Raw genomic sequence first — 22,532 nt, 5'->3', positions numbered from 1 at the left:
ACTTCCAAAGTTTACCAATCGGTAAATTTCACAAATGAAGTTCAGGAAATGACAATTCTACAAATGTGAAAAAATTTTAAAACGTTTTTTTGTTTTTTGTTTTTATCCTTACAAGTATTACACGTAGCAGTAACAACCAACAGTCGCCGGTGTAACTGGGGGTGATCAAGTTGAATATGACGATTTATACACACGAAGAAGACTACTTCCGGGTGCAGGGTTGATGACGTAGCTCGAGCGGGCAATCCAAACAGGAAGCTTTATATCACCGTACAGGTGGACAGTCTTACAACCCAGTAAAGGCGCAAGTAAGCGTATAAGCATTGAATTTGGGTAAGTGGAAAATTATTACCTCTGCACGAGTTCATTCATTGGTTCTTTGTATTTAACGAAATAGAGGTTAGCTTCTTCCTTGTTGCCTTAAAATCGTTTATGTTATGTTTCTTGAAGGTTATTATGTCACATGTATGTAACGTTAGCTTATTTCCATGAATATATGTAGGTAGTGGTTGTTTCAACACACTGACCAGCTATCTACGTCCGAATAACTAAATGATTTATGCGGAGTACGAATTAATATGAATGCCGATTTTTACGTAAAGTTCGACAGAATGCAGAGAGTTTCCCGTTTGAAGCGAGAACTTCAGATGCTGAGCAACGAGCCTCCGCCCGGGATAACATGCTGGCAAACGGACGAACAGATCGGTGACCTCCGCGCACGTAAGTTATAATGTCTCTTATACGAGAAAATGATCTCAAATTGATGTATTAAAATCACTAACATTTCAAAGACATACCTAGTAGAGATTTAAGTATGCGCCCTGAAACTCAGAGGCGGAGGTGGGTGTGTTACTTCGATGCTAGCAAATGATGACCCTTAATGACTGCATTGGAAAGAAAAAAAAACGAAACGTGTATTTTACTACTGATTCAAATAATTTCAATACTACTTTGTGTCCAGTTAAGCTGAAGTTTTTACTTCCTAGAATTTATATTAAACCTTGCATCAGTTCACAACAGACAACAGCAGATCCAGAAACCACAGGCTGTAGTCTTTTTTTTTTTTTTTTTTTTTTTTTTTTTTTTTTACACACACACACACACACACACACACACACACACACACACACACACACACGCACACATACATAGATACTTGACAATGGAGGAAATGAGCTTGTCCTGCTGTGGGTTAGGACAAGTCTTTTTCTTAAGATGATAGTTTCTTTTACCCCCGGCTGTACAGAGATAGTTGGTGGTACAGGAACTCCATACGAGGGTGGAGTCTTCTCCTTGGAGATTAAGGTCCCAGAGAGGTAAGATATAGCTGAGATTATTTATTTCTGTGGTAACGTCAATCTCCTTATCACTCTGTTGTTGAACTGACCAGCTATTTGCCTCTAATAGATACCCGTTTGAGCCTCCCAAAATGCGATTCTTGACTCCTATCTACCATCCAAACATTGACAATGCAGGACGGATCTGCCATGATGCACTAAAACTTCCACCAAAGGTTGTGAAAATATTGCAATTTAAAAGCAGGTAGTTTTGGAGAATTTGAAATCAAATGCTTAGAAATAATACAAACTACCAGCTAAAATGTTTTTTTTTTCCTTTGTTTTTTCACATTTTAATTAGGGTGCTTGGAAACCATCCCTTAACATCTCCACGGTCCTCACCTCCATCCAATTTCTCATGGCTGAACCCAATCCCGACGATCCGCTGATGGCAGATATTGTAAGTCGTTGTGAATCACTCTCACAGATAATTTTGACCATCATGTAGCATCATAACACCGGCGCTATGGTAGTCTTAATATAGTTCTGAATATTCTTTTGAAATTATGTTTTTTTTTTAGCTTTTGATATCTTATGGTTTGCTTCGCCCAAATTTAAATGTTGTTTTTCAACTTGCACTTATATTCCAGAAATAAATATATTCATGTTCATGTAGAGATGCCTTGTCATGTAGAGAGAGACAACTTTTTTTTTGCCGTAATGTTGCATTAGTGTATTTGGCTTGCGTAAACAAGAACGCCAGAGGCAGTCTTTTCAAGAAAACACATTTTCTGCAGTCATCGGAGTTCAAATACAACAAGCAGTTGTTTGTTCAGAAGGCCAGAAAATGCACTGAGGAACATGCTGTCCAGAAAAACAAGGTAAGATTTCTCATTGTTACCGTCAAATCCTTACATAGGTTCTAATATGTTTTCATAACTTAACTAGTAGGACTTGTAACATATTTCTTTATAGTTGATAATAATCTAAAATAATTAAATTATCAAATTAGAAAGAGAAAATTGTTTTTGTTTTACAGTTTTTTCATAGTATGTCATTTCTTAATGCTTATGAAACTGCTTGCAAAATTATTCACAAATGTTAGAGCAGTTATGTATAATTTTTTTTTTCAAATAGTTTGATTTATACATTACCATGTTGTAGTTGATGATTTTATTATCTAATGGTGCGTTAATATATACTTTGTTAAGTATACATGTATTGTGAAGTACCATCTTCTGAACAATTTGCGAAGAGGTCCGACTCTACTAAAAATCACGTGAGAATCAGCCAGCGGGAATGGAACAAGTCTGGCACACAGCATTTGAACTACCTTTCTGTTCAAATTTCCAGACTGTGTAGTTTTCTAAATTATATTGGAAAGCGTAACACCCAAAACTGCCTGGAGGCATCTTAGTCATTTGAGCATTTTATGGAAGTATCATCAGTCCTTTAATGTCATAGTCGTTGTATGATAGTTGCCTGTTTTTATTATTTATTTTTAAGATTTCACATTGATGTGTAGTCTCGGTCTTCCTGGCCATTGACTGCAGAGGAATATTAACAGTTGGAGTGTAATCTCGCTAGTTTGTAACTGTCAACTCTCTTTGCACAAATAAATTGTGGCCACAAATGCCATTGTATTGTGGCTGTGTAAAGACTGTCTCTGAACAAACATATTGTGATCCTTTCATAGTTAATTTTTTTGATTTTAAAAAAGTAGTTTCTAACATTATTTAATCTCAACATCCAAACCTTTTGATATTAATGAGATTATGATCAAGTGTTACTGTCATCATTTAAATGTTGTTTATTTCTCCATATTCAGGGAGTCTTGGAGAGTAAAAAAGAAACCGTTCCAAATGGCAACATACAACTTAAAAGAGAAGCTCCACCTTCACAGCAGGATGGAGAGGAGGTATTGAAGAAAACCCGTGTGTAGTTCCCATGGCATGAGTTCCAGCCACAGGTCTTTACTCTACAGTACTCTCTAAGTTGTATACTTAAGGAATGTACCAAATAATTTAGTATTCATATGTGACTTAATTTGTGTACACAGAAATTCATTTTATATCTGAAATTGTTTGTGTTTTGTAATAAAGTTTATTTAGAGGACTAAATTATTGTTTAACATTTCTTATGCATTCTAGTTATGCCTTGAGTGGTGTATCGTAGCATAGGCGGAGTGGTACATATATACACTGTAGAGATAATACTTTTATTTAAACATGCCCACCAGTTGTATACAAAGTATGTACATCCTAAATAGCAACACAAGGTTTTTCCAATTGTTTCATTTTTATTTATTTGTTTTCTTTTTTTTTTTACAAACTAATTCATTTCTTAATATATAAAATAATATATTTGGTGTTTATCGTAAAAAGGGGGGAAACATCAAAAGGGCTGTAGTGAGTCAATATCATGCTAATTCAGAGGTAGTTAGATTGCATATACACATTGCTAGCCTACTGTAAAGTCTGTAGTAAGGTAGCTACATCCCATTCAGTCTTTATGCTTATCTCATGTTTGTTGCACATTTGAGAGAAAACTGTGTAAACTCCATGAAAATTTTAATGTGCGTCTTGATTCTGGTTGCATTTTGCCAACATGTGAAACATATCAGCAACCATTACAGAGTTTCAGAGAAAGAGCTGACATTTCTGTCTTTAAAATATGTTAGCTTACTCAGACGTTACCTGGTGTGTATCTGATGATGAATCCCTTTGTTTTAAACAGACCTTAGCAATAGGTTAGAAATTATAATAGCCTTTTACAAATGAGATAGTTTGACTTAAAATTGCATCCAGACAGTTGGATTTCTAAGCTGCATATCCCATTATCACTTTACAGATCAAACATTTACAGTTTCTACTTGACCTATTTTTTGTCACCCCTGGCTAAACCACTGATTTGTCCAATGCTTATATTTTTTTCCAAATTATTTGCATCTTTCATACCATCATATGAGTCCATGACTAATGATGAAGAGGTTTTCTAAAAACCGACCTCTATTTCAACAGTATGGTGTATTGTGCAGTTTTCTTGTCCTTATTGGAGAGGGAGCTACTTTCCCTCTTGCTCTCCAGAGGCTTTCTTTATTACTCTTATATACTACTCATAAGTTCTCTTCAGTGTCTGTATGGACTCATTTTGAGGTTCATTGAGGGCTGATGACCCAGATCTGCTCTGGCTGCTTCTGTAAGATGATGTCTTGAGTGTTTACAATGTCCCCGTTTTTTCACACAACTCGGTCAGTGGCTCACGGATGAGAGATGGTAGAGGGAGCCTTGGAAGAATGATGCGTAGGGCATGTGTTACAAATCATGTCTTGAACCAAACTCTTTGGACATTCTGTTTCATCCGGGCTCCCTTGCTCCGTCACTCTGTCTCTATCTCGGGCTGTGGAAGTGGGTGTCTGGCAAGGAATGAGAGGAACAGAGGAGGTAGAGGAGCAGTGGGAAAATCTGACTGGATCCATTTGAGGTTGGTTGCACATAGTGTCCACATCAGCAAGCGACACCTGTGTAGATGAATCAGAGCAGGAGCTCTTCTCTGTTTCCACAGACACCAACGAGTCCAGGGTGTGGTCCCGCCGTAGCTGTGGATGAGTTTTCGGTCGAGACCAGAAATTCACCTGGGACTGGTCTCGTGTGAAAAGGAGGAAAAGGAGGGGGTTGAGGCAGGCAGGCAGGGGCTGGAGGAGCAGGAGAACGGATTTTAGCACCTCTTCCCCCAGAGAAAGGAGACCCAGAAGGGAACAGAGGGAGAGGAAGGCTACTGGAACATAGAGGAGGCCGTTTGTGAAGATTAGCCATGCAACATGTTTGATCATAACACAGTCCCACAGGCCCTCACATTCTCCCCGGAGTAACTCCCAGTACAGGCGGATGTATGATCCTGTGACTATGAGTAAACACAGGGTGTTCATCATGATGAGTGCCAGAGGGAAAACCAGGGAGGGTGGCAGTTGAGAGGCTGGAGGTGGCAGGGGGGAGGGGAGGCAGAATGGTGAGGACCCATACTCCCCAACTCCCACCAGTGGGAGACAAGCCAGTGTTATGGAAAGAGTGAGGCAAAAAAGTGCACATGTACGTACACTCCCAAGGGAAGGTGATTTCCCATAGGTGCGGGCACATGCAACACTCACTCCACACTGCACAGCTGCCAGAGTCAGCAGCAGAACACTTGCCTCAGATGCAAACACCCAAACCCATCCCGTTGCCTGACAGCCAGGACCCCGCTCCCACCGAGCACCGTGTTGACTAAACTCTCCCAGGGTCAGAGTGTCGACAAGGGCCAGGGTGCACGAGCACACGCCCGTCAGCAGATTGGAAGCACCCATGCAAGCCACTGTGAAACGTAACGGTGTCAAGTAGCCAGGTGCCCCAAAGAGGGACAGGAGCAGTAGAGAGTTCCCAAGGAAAGAGACCAGGGAGATGGTCCACAGTCCGACACGGACCAACCAGCTGCCCAGTAGAGAATCACAGGGACGGAAAGGTCCTGGAACACACAAAGCCAGCAATGAGGTTCACATAATTGACAAAATTATTCTTCAGTTTGTCTATATTAGTCAGAAAGTGTAAATTGCGTAGTCATAAACTAGTTGAATTAGGTCACTAACCTGGACTGGGTGTGCATTGGACACTGGTTTGTACTTTTGACTCCTCCAGTTCTTGCTGGAACTCTTCCAGGTCAGGGTCATCTGAAATAAGGTATTGTCAAGGTCAATAATGAGATGTTCAGAACCTGTGGGCGCATCCAATGTATAAGGCCCACTAAGCCCAATACTACATTTTGTTTGGCAACAGCTGTAGGGCATAATAAGCGATCCAACATTCTTTCGCAGTGAAAGTAAACCTTTCCAAAAGATAATTGGCAGTTGCATGAAATGTGATCGTCAGGTTTGTTTTCATAACAAATAAAGGTGAATACACTAAAATCAATTGTATTGCCTACCATCGTTTAATCATCTTTTGTTATTGTTACCTTATGGTACTCCCAGCGCTATTTTGCTTTTAGGTCTAATGGAGGAGGGTTAATGGTTTTAATTTCAACTCAATTTTGGTTTATTGGTGTTTATATTTTATGTCTGCCAAAGGAATTCATGGAGGGGTCAATAATCAGTTTAAGCATGTATCAGTTGCCAGGTAGCTGTGGTTTCAACAAGGCTCTGACATGTTTCAAGTGGAGACCTGTCAAAAATTAATCCTTAACAGACGTGAGACACAAATTCCCATTATGTAACTTTTACCCTGTATGCCGCTGTGTTGCAGGGACAGATAATGTAAACGTGTGCTGTCTTACAGTGTGTGTCGCTGTGGATTGGGTAAATGGCCGCCGTCTTTTTGTGCAGGTCCTCGTCAGTGTTGCTTTGCTCAGTGTCCCATTGGCCGCCTGGCTTGTAGCTATCACAAGAGCCATACACACAGCACTGATAGGCGTACGGCATCTCAATAACCCTGTAAAATGCATTTGGAGATGGGTTCATTCTTGATGACAAGGGAAATACAATTCAAAAACAGATTAATGAGGCTTTCATTCAGCTTTTTGTCTTTTTTTTTTCTATACTGACTTGAAAGACATATGTCAATATAAATTTGTTTGTTATCAAGGCCAAGATGAATAACCATCATTATTGCTCAAATGTAATAATTCTGTCAAGTAAAATGCTTTTGGCCATTGCTATAGCCCTCTATAGAGTTTCTTGATGACTGGCGAGGTATTTTTCCCTGTAATCTTGATGACAGACAAACAAAACCATATCAAACCATAATCTCCATGGCAGCAATAATCAAGGAGAAACATCTTCAGGGGAAAAGTCAGTGATAATGTCAGTTTTCTGAGGTCTCAGGCAACCGCCTTTCTTATGGATTGTTGCATGCAAGAATGTGCACAGTGTTTTTGTATGGGTTCTGTCAGATGTCATCATCTGATAATTCATGGGAACCGACTCTCCATTTTTACCCTGGAAAGCCTTTGAAGACCTTGAGGAATTCTGATCTCGAAACAAGAAAAAACTTGTTGCTTTCTCATTGTCAAACCTAAGTTCAGAAATGGCTTGCAGGTACACACTTTAATTATGCTACTGCCAAACTTGATGATGTTTGAGATATAAATAGAAATGTTTGAAGAGGAAGATAATTGAAAGGATGCATTTTCCTCATTGCCACAGGTTACACACCTGGCATTGGAATGATGCATCCTGTGAATAACTTGAAATCACATTTTGGTTGAGCCAAAAAAAAAAAAAACATAAAAACAAAATAATGAGGTGTGTGCAAATGTGTTACCTCATACGGGGGAAGTCTTCAGGACTGAAGGCCTCGTATAATTCTACGTTGCCTCTCAACTTGAGATGGGTGAGACCCCCCAAACCTGCGACTGGTACTGAGATGAGTCTGTTTTCACTCAGGTCCCTGTGTTAAATTAAAGAGTGCGAGAAAGAGATCGGGCCCAGTCAGTTAAAAACGTGTTCTTTTTTTTTTCATCTCAAATATTGCCAAGAGTCATCCTTAGTCACAAAAAGGTCTTGTTCAGATATTTTAAACTGTTCAGACAAGGCTTTGTATCGCATTCCTTCCAGATCACACTTCCTGTCAGATGAGGTTTTAACTAAGGTCTACTTCAACTCGTCTTCCTACAGTAGATTGGATTGTCTTGGTATTACTTCAGGTCACTCTTTTCTAAATTGATGTTGCTGTTATTTGTAGATGCCACCAAAGATAAATGATTTCTCTGGTACACAGAGTCTAGTACACAACATTGACGAGGAGTGTGGAAAATTTACTTCAAAATCTTGAAATCTGACACACATCCAGGGAGAATAATCGCAGGAATGGCTGTGCATTGAGAAAAGTGTGTCAACTTACAATTTGATTAAAGAATGGAGAGAGGTGAAGGCATCGGGGTGGATCCACTCAATTCTGTTCCAGCTGAGATCACTTGACAGAAAAAAAACAAACATATATAAGCTGAAACGTAATGTTGACTAATATTAAAAGGTGCTGTTTAAAGTGTTACCACTAGATGTCATTAAAGCATTGTGGCTATTTATTGCTTTAGCTTGTCAAAAAAAAGAAAAACTTGCCCCCTCAAAAAACAACTTTTTTTTTTTCAAATAACAATCAAATCATGGTTTATCAGCACTTAAAAGAAAGGTGGATGTTTTTAGCTATAATTTACAGTTCATAGAAAAAAAGATGAACCCAAACCCATTTACAGACTCTATTTTCTTTCCAATCAATAATACCCTTTATGAAAGCACTTCACCAATATGGAATTGTTCAAGAAACAGCAGTACTTTAGAAGGCATTATACAGTTACAAGGTGTGACTTACAGTGTTCTTAGAGAGGTGAGCTGCTGAAAGGTGCTTGACTCTATTCTCTTGATTTGATTATGCTGGAGCCCACTGTCGAGAAACAGTATGGTTTATACACCCACTGTGCAAATGGAAAAAGTGTAAAGTGCTCACTCTGATGCCGGGTCTTACATCTCTTGCAGAGCTGAACAGAGGTAGAAACTTGGTAGATCTTGTATCTCGTTGTAAGACAGTTCCCTACATCAACATCACACACACACAGATAGTATTACCAGTGGTGGGTTTATAGAGTGGGGAATGAGGGGGGGGGGGGGGGTGACAGGAGACTTAAGGTGAAAAGTCAGCTATCTTAGTAAGATGAAATAGCAAGGCAATTTTTTTTGTATGTGTAGAGTGGATGATTGGATTTCATAGCATAGCATAACTGTACAGAAGATTTCGGGGCAATCGTCTCCACAGTCGCCCTTTTGCATCAGTTTCGTGTGTGTGTGTGTGTGTGTGTGTGTCCCAAGCACGTCCTCATATGTGTACTCACAATACTCTGAGGCGCGGCAGCTGCTCACATAGATCTAGAGGGAGCACTGATAGACCAGCCCGAGTCAGCGTCCTATAGGGAGAAAGAGAATCCTTAGATCATTGTGGAAGTGCAAGCAAGCGAAAAGATCCTCCTGTCCTTTGAGTCTAACTTGGTTAGACAGGGAGTTATTTAGGTTTGTCAAACCTGTCACTGGCTGGCATCACTGGCTTACCCCTTCTGTTTTCTATGTCTCATGTTATATCCCTGTCTCAACGAGAGCCCTTAAATGTTTTTTTTGTTTTTGATTTTTTTTTTTTTCTTCCCTCCAGCAGGCTCGTGTGTGTCTCTCCTCTCTGACCTTGTGTTTCCAAAGTTCGAGGGCGTGTTTTAAGTGCTGATATTCAGGTATATATCTTAATAGTGTCTCTCCTGTCATTCAGTACGGATTGAGTGAGTCTTTTATGATGAAATTATAATGTCAGACATGTGCCCGTGTGTGCGTGTATTTTGGAGGGGGGATTAAGAGGGACACTCACAAAATTTCCAGGCTAGTAGTTCCCTTCAGGTCAGGAAACTCTTGAATTTGGGTTGCACCGTTAAGGGAGCTGCAACAAAAAAGGGTGTAATGTGTCAGCAATCTCTTTCTCAAGCTCTCTCTCTTTCTTTCATATACGGACGCACGCATGTGCACAGAGACCTCGTCTAACAGCTCATTGCAGCCATCAGACTTTTCATCCAACATCAACACTGGCTGCTTTGGCTGTCTCACTAGACTTCATAAGTCACACCATTCAACATGTTCTTACAACACACTCGCCCTTACCACATCAGCGTACAGCACTACACTAACACAACATCATTCAGTAGGCCTATTACACATGTCCACTCTCACTGTTGGCGACACAGAATGATTGAAGCAGTGTTTGAGCTAACTTACTGGAATTGTTTCTACTGACCACATACTTACAGTGTATGCAACTTGGGCAAGAACTGGAAAGCAGATTTTCCCACAAACTGGATTGGGTTCTCGTAGAAATGGCTGCAGGAAAGTAAAAGAATGATGTTGGATGAAATACCAATTATGTCCTCAAATATGTGTTCATTGTAGTATTGAGGATAAGCGTTGCGCTCACATGGTTTGGAGCTGAGGATTTCCCACAAAGGCCCTCTCAGGGATGGCTTTTATGTTGTTGTTATGGAACCCCCTACAAATATAAGGCATAACGTTATTCAGATTGCCTATCAATGTGTTTCCAATTTTGTGTGTGTGTGTGTTTTTAAGAGTAACATAGTATGTTTTGAGCGAGAGGCATGTCATAAGTCCTCACGTTGCACCTGCCGTTGCACAGCTGAAAAACATTTTTGGATACATGAGATGTAAACAGTCACACATATGCTGTATCTGTGACACATATACACGCTGCAAAACATCTGCTGAAGCTTAGGGAAAACATAGTTTGTGTGTGCATGTGTGTTCATCTGTGTGTATTTGCAGGAGAGCTGTTGCGTGGGTGTGTAGCCAGCACCTGCTTAGGGCGAGAGAGATTGTATCCGAGTGCCACATTAAAATCACTTAACGGGATTACTTGGGATAACACAACCACGATAGTCATGTTGGGCAGGTGTGTTTTCGTGTGTATGTGCACTCACAGTTCCTGAAGCTTAGTCAGTGTCCTGATGGCCACAGGGAACTCCTGGAGATCATTATAGTTTAAGTCCCTGAGAAACAGACAGTAACATAATGATGTTGTCATGAAACGAGATACTTAAAATTGCGTCAACGTTACTACGATACTACTACGGTTTTACATGTTGGAAACGGAATATATGAATCAACAATATGTATTCTGTGTGTGAAAATGTGTGTACCGTCATCTAGACGACTGGTTTCGCTCTGTGAGCCAGAAGTTTAGATTTGACCCTTGACCCTTTACCGTTCTGACCTAATTATTTAGGCCTGTCTCTGATTATTTTCTCGGGGAAACACTGGATCATAACAACCATTGCCGTCACATAGCTTATGTGTATGTTCCAGCTTTACGGTAATTTTTTACCTGTTATACTCTACGTTTTGCCGAACCGTACCGATGTTTTTTTTGTGATTGAGAGAAGTGTTATTTAATAATAGCAATAAGACCATATGTTCATGCATAAGTGCATATGTGGAGTTGTTATGCAAGATTGCGCAGGTTATATTTAGATGTACTTGTCATCTACTGGATCTCTTTAGCCTTCAAAAATACATTTGGTTAAGTGCTTCCTTCAGTTGTAAAATGTCTGTGTCTACTCAAATCTGTGATATCTGTCAATGTGCATTTGCTTTTTCCAGCAGTCTCCTGCATGGCTCCTCGTAGTAATGATTTTATTATACATGCAGAGCACTGGGGAGACTGATGGAGATGCAGATGGTCTCTCGTATTTGTCGTAATCACAGCCCCTGTCAGAGATTAACCCTTCATACCCGCACAATCCTCACGTCAATAACACCTGTCATCTTATACTGCGAATGCACCCCCCGCCACCCTTCCGCCCCCCTTCTTCCCACCGATGACCCAAACACTTTTGACACTGCTCTCGTCGAAACAACTCCATCCTTCTTTTTCTTATTTTCTTCAACATCTTCTTCTCTTTAACCAGAACTCCCAAGGCCTTCACACTTTTCCCACACATTTCTTCTCAGGATTCATGGCTGTCAGGCTTGGTGTTAAGTTGGCTGCGTACTTATGAGTTCATAACAAGAAGTACTTGGTTACATGAACACACATGCACATGTTCACACACATGCAAATAAAAAGGATCGCATAAATTTTACTACTTTAACAGGTTGTTGGCCAAAATACTAGATACAGTGTTCTCGTTTAATTTGTTCTCCCTCCACCTTGTTCATAAAACTGTAGGTGGGGAACTTTCGTCATCAAAGTTACAGCGCGTACACTCAAGCAACACCTTCGTAGCCTCACTGAGCCATACTTGACCTCATTGCTGCTCAGCAATAATGTTTTACAGATCACAGGAATCTGGTGTTGTTGCTTCAAGGTTATAAAAGAATCTTCATCACATTCCTGCCATGCATTCGTTAGTCGTGGCTTTGAAAAAACCATCAACCATCCGCAGAATTTAGAGACACATTTATCATGACTTTGTGATTTAGGGCTACACTTTTCTTTTGTTCTGTAAAACTGCCAGTAATATACGTATAAAGAAAACACATCAATTCTAGGTGTTTCAAGTTCTACTGGGCAAACGTAAAATAAATCCTGATCTGACCGGTAATGTGGGATAATTGATGGGTCTTTGTTTTTTTTACCCTTCGGCCATTACATTTGAGGGTGTTCCTCCTATACCTTAAGGCAATGTGAATTTTATAACCATTACCTTCCACGTAGTATAGCCGTCACAAAGCTAACGTCAGTCTTTGGTGAACCAAAGTTAATATTCATTAAGGGCGATGTTACTGTGTGAGTCTTTTTGTGAGAAATGTAGAGACGAGGGGAAGAAAAATGTAACAAATGAAACAATCAAGGAAAGACAAACAGAAGAAAAGCAAAGGAAAAAATGATACTCACAAGGTCTCCAGACTTTGTAAACCCTCAAAGCATTTGCCTCCCATGACCTGGATGCGGTTGTTATGAAGGTGGCTGGAAAAATACCGTAGATGTTCATGAAATGAAATTCAAATGTTAAAAAAGGGGAAATTTAAATTACGGTGCTCTCTTTAATCGACAGAATACTTCATTTTTCAGATGAGTAAGCCAAAGAAATCCATATAGTTTTAAGCACATGAATTATGAATCCACTTACAGCACAACAAGGGCGGAGAGGTTTGTGAATGCATAATCTGGGATGTGTGTAATCTGGTTGAGGGCCAGTGTCATGGCCTGCAGGGAGGGTAGAGAGTCAAGGGCAGTCACGGGGATCTCTGTGAGGGAGTTGTCATCCAGCCACAGGTGTCTCAGAGAGCAAACACCCCTGAAGGCCCCAGCCGGAACCTCAGACAACAGGTTAGCATCCAGACGCCTGTGGGGGGAGATAAACTCAACTAAGAGTGATAATCACCCAGTCTAAACCCAGGCTGTTTGCTTACCTGTGTGTGTATCTGTGCTTGTGTGTGCATGCATTTGCAATTGTATGTCCTGGCTTAAAGCGTAGATCTGAGCATTACGCATCCTTTATTTTCCTTACTTTCATCTTGACTCCAGCCTTTTATTATTTATTCCCATGCCAAAACTGGATATGTCTCACCAGCACAGACCTGTATGAAATGCTAAAGACATAAATTCGCATGTGTCGAGCTCATTGTAGAAGATGGGTGGTAGCTCGGCGTGTAACTCTCGGTATTTGAAAAAAGAAAGAAAGAAAGGGAAGGAGCCATCATCCGTTTTACCTCATCCACTCTTTCCATAGCATTCTAGTTGGTGCATTCATGTTCTTTTTATATAGAGCTAGACCGAAAAATAAATCCTCTCAACTGATTAACTCGCAATTTAAGACAACAAGCACAATCTCAAATGAACACGACAGTCTCATAAAACCTATCAAGATCATTTTTCCCTTTTGGTGTAAACGTGTAGACAAGAAGTGTGACACACAACCCAAACTGGCATTCATACACACTGTCCATTGGAATACATGTGTCTCTCAGGGCAAAGCTGACAAGCTGAGATCACTTCCTCCCGCTCTTCTTTGTTTTTACCCCCTCAAAGTCATTTATCTCTTTTTTTTTTTTCCTCCCACTGCCCTTCTCACTTGCATTTGGTTTCTTACATCTTCATTGATGCATTCCCAAGTGCTGCAAAGCCCTTTGCATAACACTCCTTAACTCTTTCTCGTCTTTCAAACATTCTCCCTTTATCAATCTTCCACTCTTGTTCTTTGATTCTTGCACTGCAGCTCCTTCTCAGTCTCTTCACCCCTTGGAGGCTTTGCCAAACAAACAGCATCATCAAAGTGAAATCTGAACTTGAACCCTGAACCCTGGGCTTTTCTCCCCAGGGAAATTTTCCATCAGGAGAGGCAACTGTATACACTGGCAGATGCTCACACAGAGGAACACCCTTGAGCATTCATGTAAATACACATGTATTTGTGTGCATACGCGGAGAACACTTCAAGAAATTTTCATCTTGTCTGCTTCCTGACTGCAACTTTTTTTTTTCACTGCCAAACATCGTCCTTGTGTATGCTGTGTGCTCTCACCATGGACATTGTTTGTCCCTGACCCAAATCACCGGATAAAAGCTGCGGAAGACCCTTCCACATTTTGTTCTTTTCTTTGGGGCAAAATAATAATTGCTCCTCTGGGTTGACTTGCCAGGTCCCCAGAAGGTCCACGGAGAACCAGGAATGTTTTACAGAAGCCAATAAAGCAGAAACTATTTCCTGTCCATCACTTCAAAGTCTGAAGTATGATTATGGGAAAGGGAAATAGGGACAAAAAGAGAAAGTTCTTTGGAATGGCCTAGGAGACTCGTGGTCCTGACTGCACTCATTCAAAATTACCGACTCCAGATGGCCAATATGTGTTCTTTGGAGAAACTGAGAGTGCATTAAATTTCTTGAGTCACTATATTGAAAAATCTTCTACTGCTTTTATGGGGTTATTTTTTGGAGATAATCATTGCTTTAAACACTTAACCCTCGAACCCAGACTACAGTTTTGTCTACTTGCCTGATGCACCACGTTGTTTATAGCAATTAACTTGTTCCAAACGGAAAGACACACGTCTGGACTTCGGTTAACACGCGCAAGCAGAAAGGGATTCTTGTCCAGTTTACGGTATTGATTTATTTTCAGTGAAATGCTTATTTATTTATCCAGTGTAGGCCTGGTCTGCCTGAGGTGTGATGGTTTTCTTTTACTTGATGTGTAAGCAAGAGGCGCCGGGATGCTTCTCTCTCCAAAGCCTTTCCAGTAATCCCTTCTTTTCTAGGCTTATCATTACTGTAATGACAAGGTATGTCTCCATCTCCATCCCCATATCCATCGCTCTCGCGCTCCTTCTTTTTCTGCGTGTTTTCATTACATTAACCATCTCTATGGGGAGCTCATGAGAGACCACACACAACCAAATGGATTTACAAACAGACATGGAATCATAATTATGAGAGGAAATCATGAATTGCTTGCCTGTAGGTGCAACACGTACAGATTTATGAGTTAGCGTACAATTTCGGAGATCGTATCGTCGAGTGCACGTCTGCTTTATAACATAGATGTATTTAAGTGGTAGAATAGTAACATATGTATGCCCCCGCTGTGGTGCGAGTCCAGCAATTTGTGTCAATGTGATGAAAGAAATCGCTTTATGGATATTTACAAAGAATAATTAATGTGGGGAGAGGCATGTGGAATACGTGTGCGGTACTGCCGTGGGAGAGAGGGGTACAGGGTGAGGAATTACAGATGAGGTGGTCTACATGCACTCGCCTAAACATGCACTCTGATACATATACATATACACATACATTGACCCCACAAATGAGACAATTAACCCACCAAAAACTCTCATTAGCCAGGGGATAGCAGTGTGGGTGGTGGGAGAAGAATGGAGACGAGCGAAGGAGGAAGAGAGTCGGAATTGATGGAAAATGGGGTTGTTTCACAGCTCATTGGAGATGCTCTCCCTGGCCTGCAGTGTCTGCTGTTTCCCTCATGGCTTCCAGATGCTACCATGAATTGCATTGACACACTCAGACTGTGACTTTGTCAGGCCGTAAGCTCCGAATGCCGAACTATTTCGACTGTCGATGAGCTCAGGTCTGTAATATGTCAGTGGTACTTCGTACCTGCTTTGCAGCACAAATGAGATGTGTGAGTGGGTGGTCAGGGGGATGTTTCAATGCCTGCTTGATGAGGTAGAGCATCATAATTAGGGTGTGTGTAAGTGCATGTATAGGTGAGATCAGCTCACAGGGAAAGCAGATTAGGCAGGTCCCATGGAACATCATCAGGAAGTCTCTCCAGCTGGTTGTTTTGCAGCATTCTGAAGGAAGAATAGTATTCATTAGATATACAAAGTAGTTCTACAGATGATAGAGTGAATGTGCTGTGTGTGAGGGCACATCATGCAGAACAAATAATTTCATAGATTGGGAAATCTGACACAGGAAGGAAAAGCCCACTGAAAGCTCGAAGCCGAGAATGGAGGTTAGAGGAACAGAGAAAGCTCCTTGGGTGGGCTGCTGATGTCATTTTCAGAAGAATGGAGCAAAAAGCGTTGAGGAAGTGCGGCGCAAACAATAGACCTCTCTTTCTGCACCATCCTTTTATTCTCCTGTATTTTTAATTTTCTTAAAAAGAATCATACCCAGTCCTCTGAAATGAATGCACAAGGCTTATTGTCAGCACCATGACATCATGGCATGATGGCACAGCAGCAGTCAGAGCATTCTTTGTTAGTCTAAATCCAAGGAGATGTTTTATATTAATATGAGTGCACTGCTATGATATCATTGCAAGAGTTTATTTCAGGCTATATAAAATAATAGTGTGTGAAGTATTTTTCATCTGTACTTCCCTTCATTTTTGGTATTTTCTAGTTATGTAGATGCACACATTGTATTCACACTCCCTTCAAGAGTCATTGACCATGATTTTAGGCCGCATAAATAAATGTTTTTCTTGACTCAGTAATTTAGGTGACTTAGCGCGTTGAATGTATTCCACAGATAAATCAGTGGGTCGCGTGCTTTCGTGATGAGTAGCTCAGGTTCAAAGGATCCGTGGAATGTTTCTAGCAGGACGACGACGATGATGATGATGATGTTGCCATTACAAATACTGTACAGTGAACTGATTGTTTTCCTTTTTAAAAGAAATCCCCTACTGGGCACTTCCCTGTACTCTCAGGGGTTTATAACTTATAACTTCACAGCCCTGCCGGCATGTGTGTGTATGCATGCATGCATGCGTGCATGTGTGTGTGTGTGAGAGGAAGAAAGAGAGAGAGCAAAAAGAGAACCATCGTCATAGGGGAGCTTGCGGTTACCCTACACAAAGTCAGCAGTCCGTTTGTCTTTGACATGGCCTGACTTTAACTAATATATTGAGGAAAGAAACCAGCAGCTCAGCTCAGCTGCTGGTTTCTTTCTGGGGTTGAAGGGACTGTCCAAAGCTGTCTCGCAGATTATGGAGTCAAGCACAAATACTTGGAGAAAAGCATCAATTCCTAGTACGTATTTTCTCTGTTATGGATTCATGATTGGTTTACTCATTCTGTCTCAACGAGTTTCACAACACAAGGTGAAAAAAGATCAACTCCGGCCCGGTAATCCCCCAGTTTCCCTCAAATTACAAACCACAATTCTCAAACTCAGTTTATGTTCTGCGGCAGGTTTTTCTCAAACTTCCTCAGCCAGAATCCTAAAGGAATTGAGTTGGTTGCCAATGCTTATGAAAACCTTCTTAATACCTTTATCTGGCACCCATAAGAAATATGGCCTCAACTCATTAGATGTTGGATTCACAAACCAGAGGGTACTGTTTTTTTTTTTTTTTTTCTTTTTTATTGCTGCTTTGCACTTTTTAGTAATTTAATGCTTTAACTGTTAGTGACCATGCATCATAAAGCTATGAACATACAAGGAGAAATTGGGTGTGAAGAAAACCGCTTCAAACAAAGTGGCAAAGTGAATTTTTTTGTCACTCACTATAATCTCAGTGGGTGGTGCAACTGGGAGGTCCCTGACTTTCACCTGTCAGAGGCCGTGTGTGTGTGTGTGTGTGTGTGTGTGTGTGTGTGTGTGTGTGTGTGTGTGTGTGTGTGTGTGTGTGTGTGTGTGTGTGTGTGTGTGTGCGCGCGCACAAAACCTCCAGAAATAGGACTTGTACTAAAATGATGCGATTGCAAGCGGGGCAGGTCTCCCCCAGCCCATAAACTTTAACTGCAGTTAATGATGCACGTCCTGTGTGTTTTATCCGGCACTGCATAAATTGCTCCTCCACTCTTCCACCCCCTTTACCCCCACCTAAAGTGTTGGAGAGGAACAACCCACCTGGGATGAGGACGGAACAGTCAGACTAGGATGGAGAGGGAGGAGGAGGTTACTTACAAAACTTTGAGGTTGTGGAGACCCTGGAGAGCGTGGCCTGAGATATACCTCAGCTGATTTCCCGAGATCCGCCTAGAAGGGAATCAAGGAGATCAAAAGGGAGAGAAAAAAATATAAAAGTGGAAAATGAACTTCAAGCACGTACACAAAATTTACAAGTCTCATAAGAGAAATTTTGCCTTTTGCTTTATTCTTCATTTTGGACTAAACTATGATATGACTTCATCCTTTAGTTCCTTCCTCAGGGTTAGTGTTGGGTCAGTATGCAAATAACAATATTCTTTTCCCTTCAGCGTGGTTGCCATTGGCCCCGAGAACCCGCTGAAATCTTAACCAATCTTTGGACGTCTGATGAGTGAGGTGAAGCAGAATTGAATGAGACTGATATTGGGTCAACCAGTGCAGTGTGAAAGTGCATTTGCCGGTGTGCGTGTGTTTTTGAACAAGTGTCTTTTTAAGGTGTATACTTCTTTTTGAGTGCCTTTGCACATGTGTGTGCAGTGTGAAAGTGTGTTCTATTTTTCCATGCCCTTGAGGTAAATTGGATCTGTTCTAAAGAACCTTGAGGACAGCAAAAGAGAGAAACCACACACATTCACACAAGCAGTCCAATCAGCTTGTTTAACAAACACAGCACCTAATGGTCATTTGTGAGTGTGTATAAGATGTCCAAATAAATAACATTCAGTCCAGCAGAGTAACTCTCAAGGTCACAAGCTGGAAGCACAGTTTAAACACAGATTTGGTCTTCACAGCTCAAGACCACCCACTGTTGTTAAACACACGCACGCACATCCACGTGCACGTGCACACATGCACACACAACAAGTTACACACTGGCATCTTCCTTCTTACTCGATTGGTCTTCATTTGACATTTGCCTGACATTTTAGCCTCATGTGTAGCAGCCTGCATCTGCTTGAGGTGTTCCATTAGAGCCAAGATATTGAATTATTAATATCGAGCGCTGGCTGGCTTTCTAAACCACTATCATCCAGATGGTAATCGACAAGAGTTCCCAACACCCTCTTTTTGACATCTGATGCTCATGTCAACATGTCTCATTACCGTGCAGTGGCAAACCACACACCCTCGCCCTTGCCTGCCAAATTTCACACTCGACCTCGTTCAGAAATTATATAGAGCTTTCATCCATCAAAAAAGTGCAAAAATGGATACCCCAAAAATACACATATATGCACATTCAAATGGGAATACCAGAATTTACAGTTGACTGATCCAGGTCATTGCGGTTTCTTTTAGGCTTTGTTCAAACTGCAAGGAAATATCGTTTGTTTCTCGGGCCGATTTCACTCAAAACAGGGCATTTTTCGCTTGCATCATTATTTGCAAGTGCCCAACCATCCCATCAGCCGATCTGCAAGGGTCGCTAAGATAATCTGTTCATGGCGACAGGTTTGTGCATTGGTAATTTGGTTGAACCAAAAAATGTCCTCTGTCGCCCCATCGAAAGTCAGTGGTGGTTTGCTTTCGAGCTACCATTTTGCAGTCAAGGCATTGTTCAAAATACTGCTCTTCATTTATTTATTTTTCATCTTTTTATTCTTAGCAATGCTGACGTATGTTGATATCCTATTTAAGAGAGAGAGATGTCCTAAATTGAGACTCTTAACATGACTTTAGATAAGAGATAAAGATTTTATCGATACTGAATCCATCCATTTCAGCTTTAATGAAAAATATATATTTTTTAATCTGAATTTGCTAAGATAAATAACAAGTGACTTCTCTTCACAAAGAGACAGCATGCTACCCATATTCTGTTCTTTAGAGGAAGGAATTCTACTTCTGTGCCATTGTAGTTTCCGCTATTGCGTAAGCTGGTCACGGGGACAATTCAATTGCTACTTTTGCAGAGGTGGACTTTATTGAGGCTCTGGCACGAGTAAAAAGTGTTGCTTTTTTTCCCCCAGACTACATGCATTCAATCACTGTAGACCCAGAGGAGCAAAAACGAAGCGCATGCAACCAAAGCAAAATATATCGAAAAAAAAAAAGGTGAAGCTTGGAGAACATGGTGTAGAATTTGGAACCTCCCTCGGATGAAATTCCGTTTTTATCGAAATTTCATGTCAAGATTTCAAGATTGGAAAAAAGTAAAGGGCATGATGAGTCATTGTGTATTTTGGAACTGGGATCATCTTATTTATAATTTAACAAAGGCGAGCCCTCTTTGAGTTCAATGGACAGGAAAACCTGTCTTCTTTTGTGTGTGTGTGTGTGTGTGTGTATGGGGGCTCATTACTTTTTAAAGTTTTAGAGAAACAACATTGTAGTTAAGGCCGTGGTATGATGCGCACAGCCCACTGCCAACCAGCCTTTCTCTATTAGCTGCATCGTTGGAGCCAACGCAACATTAGAGTGGAATTGTAGTCTCTTTGCCAACTTAATTTGTCAAATGGATAATGATGTTGAAAGTGAAGATGGATATTGTAAAAGGAAAGAAATATTCAGATGTTCTTAATAGACATCCACACCAGCAGCACCGGTGACACGCAGTTTCCATGATATCAGTTTGTGTATTTATGTGTGTGCATGTATAAATCAGTACATTTGAGTGAATGTTCCGTACATAGCCCTGTAGTCATTCCACATCAATCTTATTCTAATGTTGTGCGCCTTGCACTTGTCAAACCATACTTTTTTCTTTTTTTTTTTTATTTGATTTAGGGAAATAAAAATATAGATATTCTTGGAGCTTGAACTGTGTAGAAAAAGAAATTCCCCTCAGCATTATTCAGCTGTATAATTGTAATTCACAGACATAAATTACAGTAATTGGTGTAGTTCAAATGTACAGTAACACACTTGTGTTACATCACACATAGTGTTGAAATACAAATCAAAACAAGTGAACAGCGACCTGTGCTGGAAAAATCAGTTGCACACTTTGGGATACTATCTAGGATGGTGATTTAACATCATAGTGGGTGGCTGCATGATTGGGATGATGAAAGAAGAAGAAAAGGACAAACGGGCCTTATCACAAAGAGGCTGTTTTATGTGGGTGTGTTTTCAAACACAAATGCATATGCATTTATGACCTTTTACACCCTTGATCCATCAACTGAAATGTTATCCCTCCTTCTGTTCAGAGGTCCGGCCTGGGGGTCAAGCACTTAACCTGGCATTAACCTTTGAAATTACTAGAGTAAAATATAGACATGTGGAAAACCTTGCACTGGTGGTGGTGGATGAGTGGGGGTCACGGCTGTGGGACAGAAGAAGGCGAGCAGACAAGAACCACCGTTGGCAACTCTGATTGGGAAAAAAAAAAGTTTAATTGGCTAGATAGTTCCAGCTGTGTGGTGCACCTGGACTATCAAGACAGCCAATATTGCAACCCCTTAACCCTCATCTACGTCATGCTTTTGGCCTATCGGCAGACAATCTTATCACAATGAGCGAAACAGGCAGGGCAGCACTGGACTCCGCTCAGTGGTCCTTTATTTGAACATTTGGATTTTGTCTGGATCTCTCACCGTGCTTATTAGGCTGTGCAATCGTTTAGCTAGCGATAAGAAGGCTGAAAACAAATCCAACGAGTTTTCTTTTACCTGTAGAGCCACATTTGATGATTGACTTCAACTGTCAGCGATAGCTGCAGATAATGAGAATATGAGATATACTGAACCCAGTATAGCTGTTAAATAGAACAGGAGACGGTTGAGTGAGATGTGACCCTAGAGCTAATAGCTACGCATTTTGACACTAATGACTGATACGATGTGACTTTTCAGGAACGGCTTTTTTCGAATGGTTTTCCTAAAACTACTTTACTCCTTCCAAAGTTGCAATTGAAGCAAAACTAGAGAATCCTTCATATTAGAGCAAAGTGACTGAAGAGACAGGAATTACTTTGATATTTGTTAATGCCAGACTAATACCTAATTGTGGGCATCGGTGCCCTCTCATTAATCCCTAGACAGACTGTCTACCTCTTTGACTGCTCTGTTTGACTGACAGTTGCGTGCAGGCTTGAATTATGAGGCAAGTCACTGATCAAAGCACTTAATACAGGCTTAATGAGAGGTATCTGAGATAAATAGAATACCATTATGAAATAAGGAGTTAGACGCGAAGAAATGGCCGGAGGGCTGATGAATTATTATCAATATCAAACTCATAGTGAATTAAAAAGAGTGTATTTGCCGGTTGAGGTTTTACTACATGCTTTATAGTAAATTTCAGCACCTCTTGTGATGTTGAAAGGCATGTAATATTCAGTTTCTGATGTTTTAGGGGTCTTAAGTTATATGAGTGATAACGCGCAGCATAAATTTACATTTATGTGTGGTCCATGCGAAGGTCAAGCTGTATGGTTTTCAGAGGATTTTATTCCCACCC

The 22,532-nt window shown here is 40.8% G+C and overlaps 2 protein-coding genes across 5 annotated transcripts in view; one reads left to right on the top strand and one right to left on the bottom strand.

The window, feature by feature from the left end:
- The first annotated feature begins 52 nt into the window (after positions 1 to 52).
- On the top strand, positions 53 to 3,406 carry ube2t (ubiquitin-conjugating enzyme E2T (putative)). 2 transcript variants are annotated; one of them, XM_086141230.1, is made up of 7 exons: positions 53 to 333; positions 603 to 720; positions 1,247 to 1,316; positions 1,408 to 1,513; positions 1,639 to 1,737; positions 2,075 to 2,158; positions 3,106 to 3,403. In XM_086141230.1, exons 2-7 carry the CDS (start codon positions 612 to 614, stop codon positions 3,217 to 3,219), a joined length of 582 nt encoding a protein of 193 aa, XP_085997356.1. In that variant the 5' UTR covers positions 53 to 333; positions 603 to 611; the 3' UTR covers positions 3,220 to 3,403. The 2 variants fall into 2 exon arrangements, with proteins under 2 accessions (XP_085997356.1, XP_085997357.1); XM_086141231.1 differs by lacking the exon at positions 53 to 333 and having other exon boundaries at positions 3,106 to 3,406.
- A 424-nt stretch (positions 3,407 to 3,830) lies between these two features.
- Positions 3,831 to 22,532, bottom strand: part of lgr6 (leucine-rich repeat containing G protein-coupled receptor 6) — a 34,621-nt gene continuing 15,919 nt past the window's right edge. For 2 of the 3 annotated variants that reach the window (XM_086141224.1, XM_086141226.1), the window contains exons 3-18: positions 18,165 to 18,236; positions 16,025 to 16,096; positions 12,915 to 13,130; positions 12,680 to 12,751; positions 10,764 to 10,832; positions 10,247 to 10,318; positions 10,081 to 10,152; positions 9,650 to 9,718; positions 9,132 to 9,203; positions 8,768 to 8,833; positions 8,615 to 8,686; positions 8,147 to 8,218; positions 7,568 to 7,693; positions 6,582 to 6,736; positions 5,899 to 5,979; positions 3,831 to 5,777 (exon numbers count right to left, since the gene is read on the bottom strand). In XM_086141224.1, coding sequence (XP_085997350.1) covers positions 4,537 to 5,777; positions 5,899 to 5,979; positions 6,582 to 6,736; positions 7,568 to 7,693; positions 8,147 to 8,218; positions 8,615 to 8,686; positions 8,768 to 8,833; positions 9,132 to 9,203; positions 9,650 to 9,718; positions 10,081 to 10,152; positions 10,247 to 10,318; positions 10,764 to 10,832; positions 12,680 to 12,751; positions 12,915 to 13,130; positions 16,025 to 16,096; positions 18,165 to 18,236 — 2,599 coding nt within the window. In that variant the 3' untranslated portion in view covers positions 3,831 to 4,536. The remainder of the gene's footprint in view (positions 5,778 to 5,898; positions 5,980 to 6,581; positions 6,737 to 7,567; positions 7,694 to 8,146; positions 8,219 to 8,614; positions 8,687 to 8,767; positions 8,834 to 9,131; positions 9,204 to 9,649; positions 9,719 to 10,080; positions 10,153 to 10,246; positions 10,319 to 10,763; positions 10,833 to 12,679; positions 12,752 to 12,914; positions 13,131 to 16,024; positions 16,097 to 18,164; positions 18,237 to 22,532) is intronic. The other variant, XM_086141225.1, reaches the window with a different exon arrangement.

Source organism: Fistularia commersonii, chromosome 34, assembly GCF_037954325.1.
Source record: "Fistularia commersonii isolate RoL2024-O1a breed Wild chromosome 34, RoL_Fcom_v1.0, whole genome shotgun sequence".
In the NCBI taxonomy this organism is placed as follows: Eukaryota; Metazoa; Chordata; class Actinopteri; order Syngnathiformes; family Fistulariidae; genus Fistularia; species Fistularia commersonii.
This window is presented reverse-complemented; position numbering and strand designations above follow the sequence as displayed.

Bases quoted from the DNA above. Each gene is read 5' to 3' on its own strand.
- ube2t (XM_086141231.1), top strand. From the start codon at position 612: ATGCAGAGAGTTTCCCGTTTGAAGCGAGAACTTCAGATGCTGAGCAAC. The intron at 721-1,246 runs GTAAGTTATAAT...CCGGCTGTACAG, and splicing joins GATCGGTGACCTCCGCGCAC to AGATAGTTGGTGGTACAGGA. The intron at 1,514-1,638 runs GTTGTGAAAATA...CATTTTAATTAG, and splicing joins CACTAAAACTTCCACCAAAG to GGTGCTTGGAAACCATCCCT.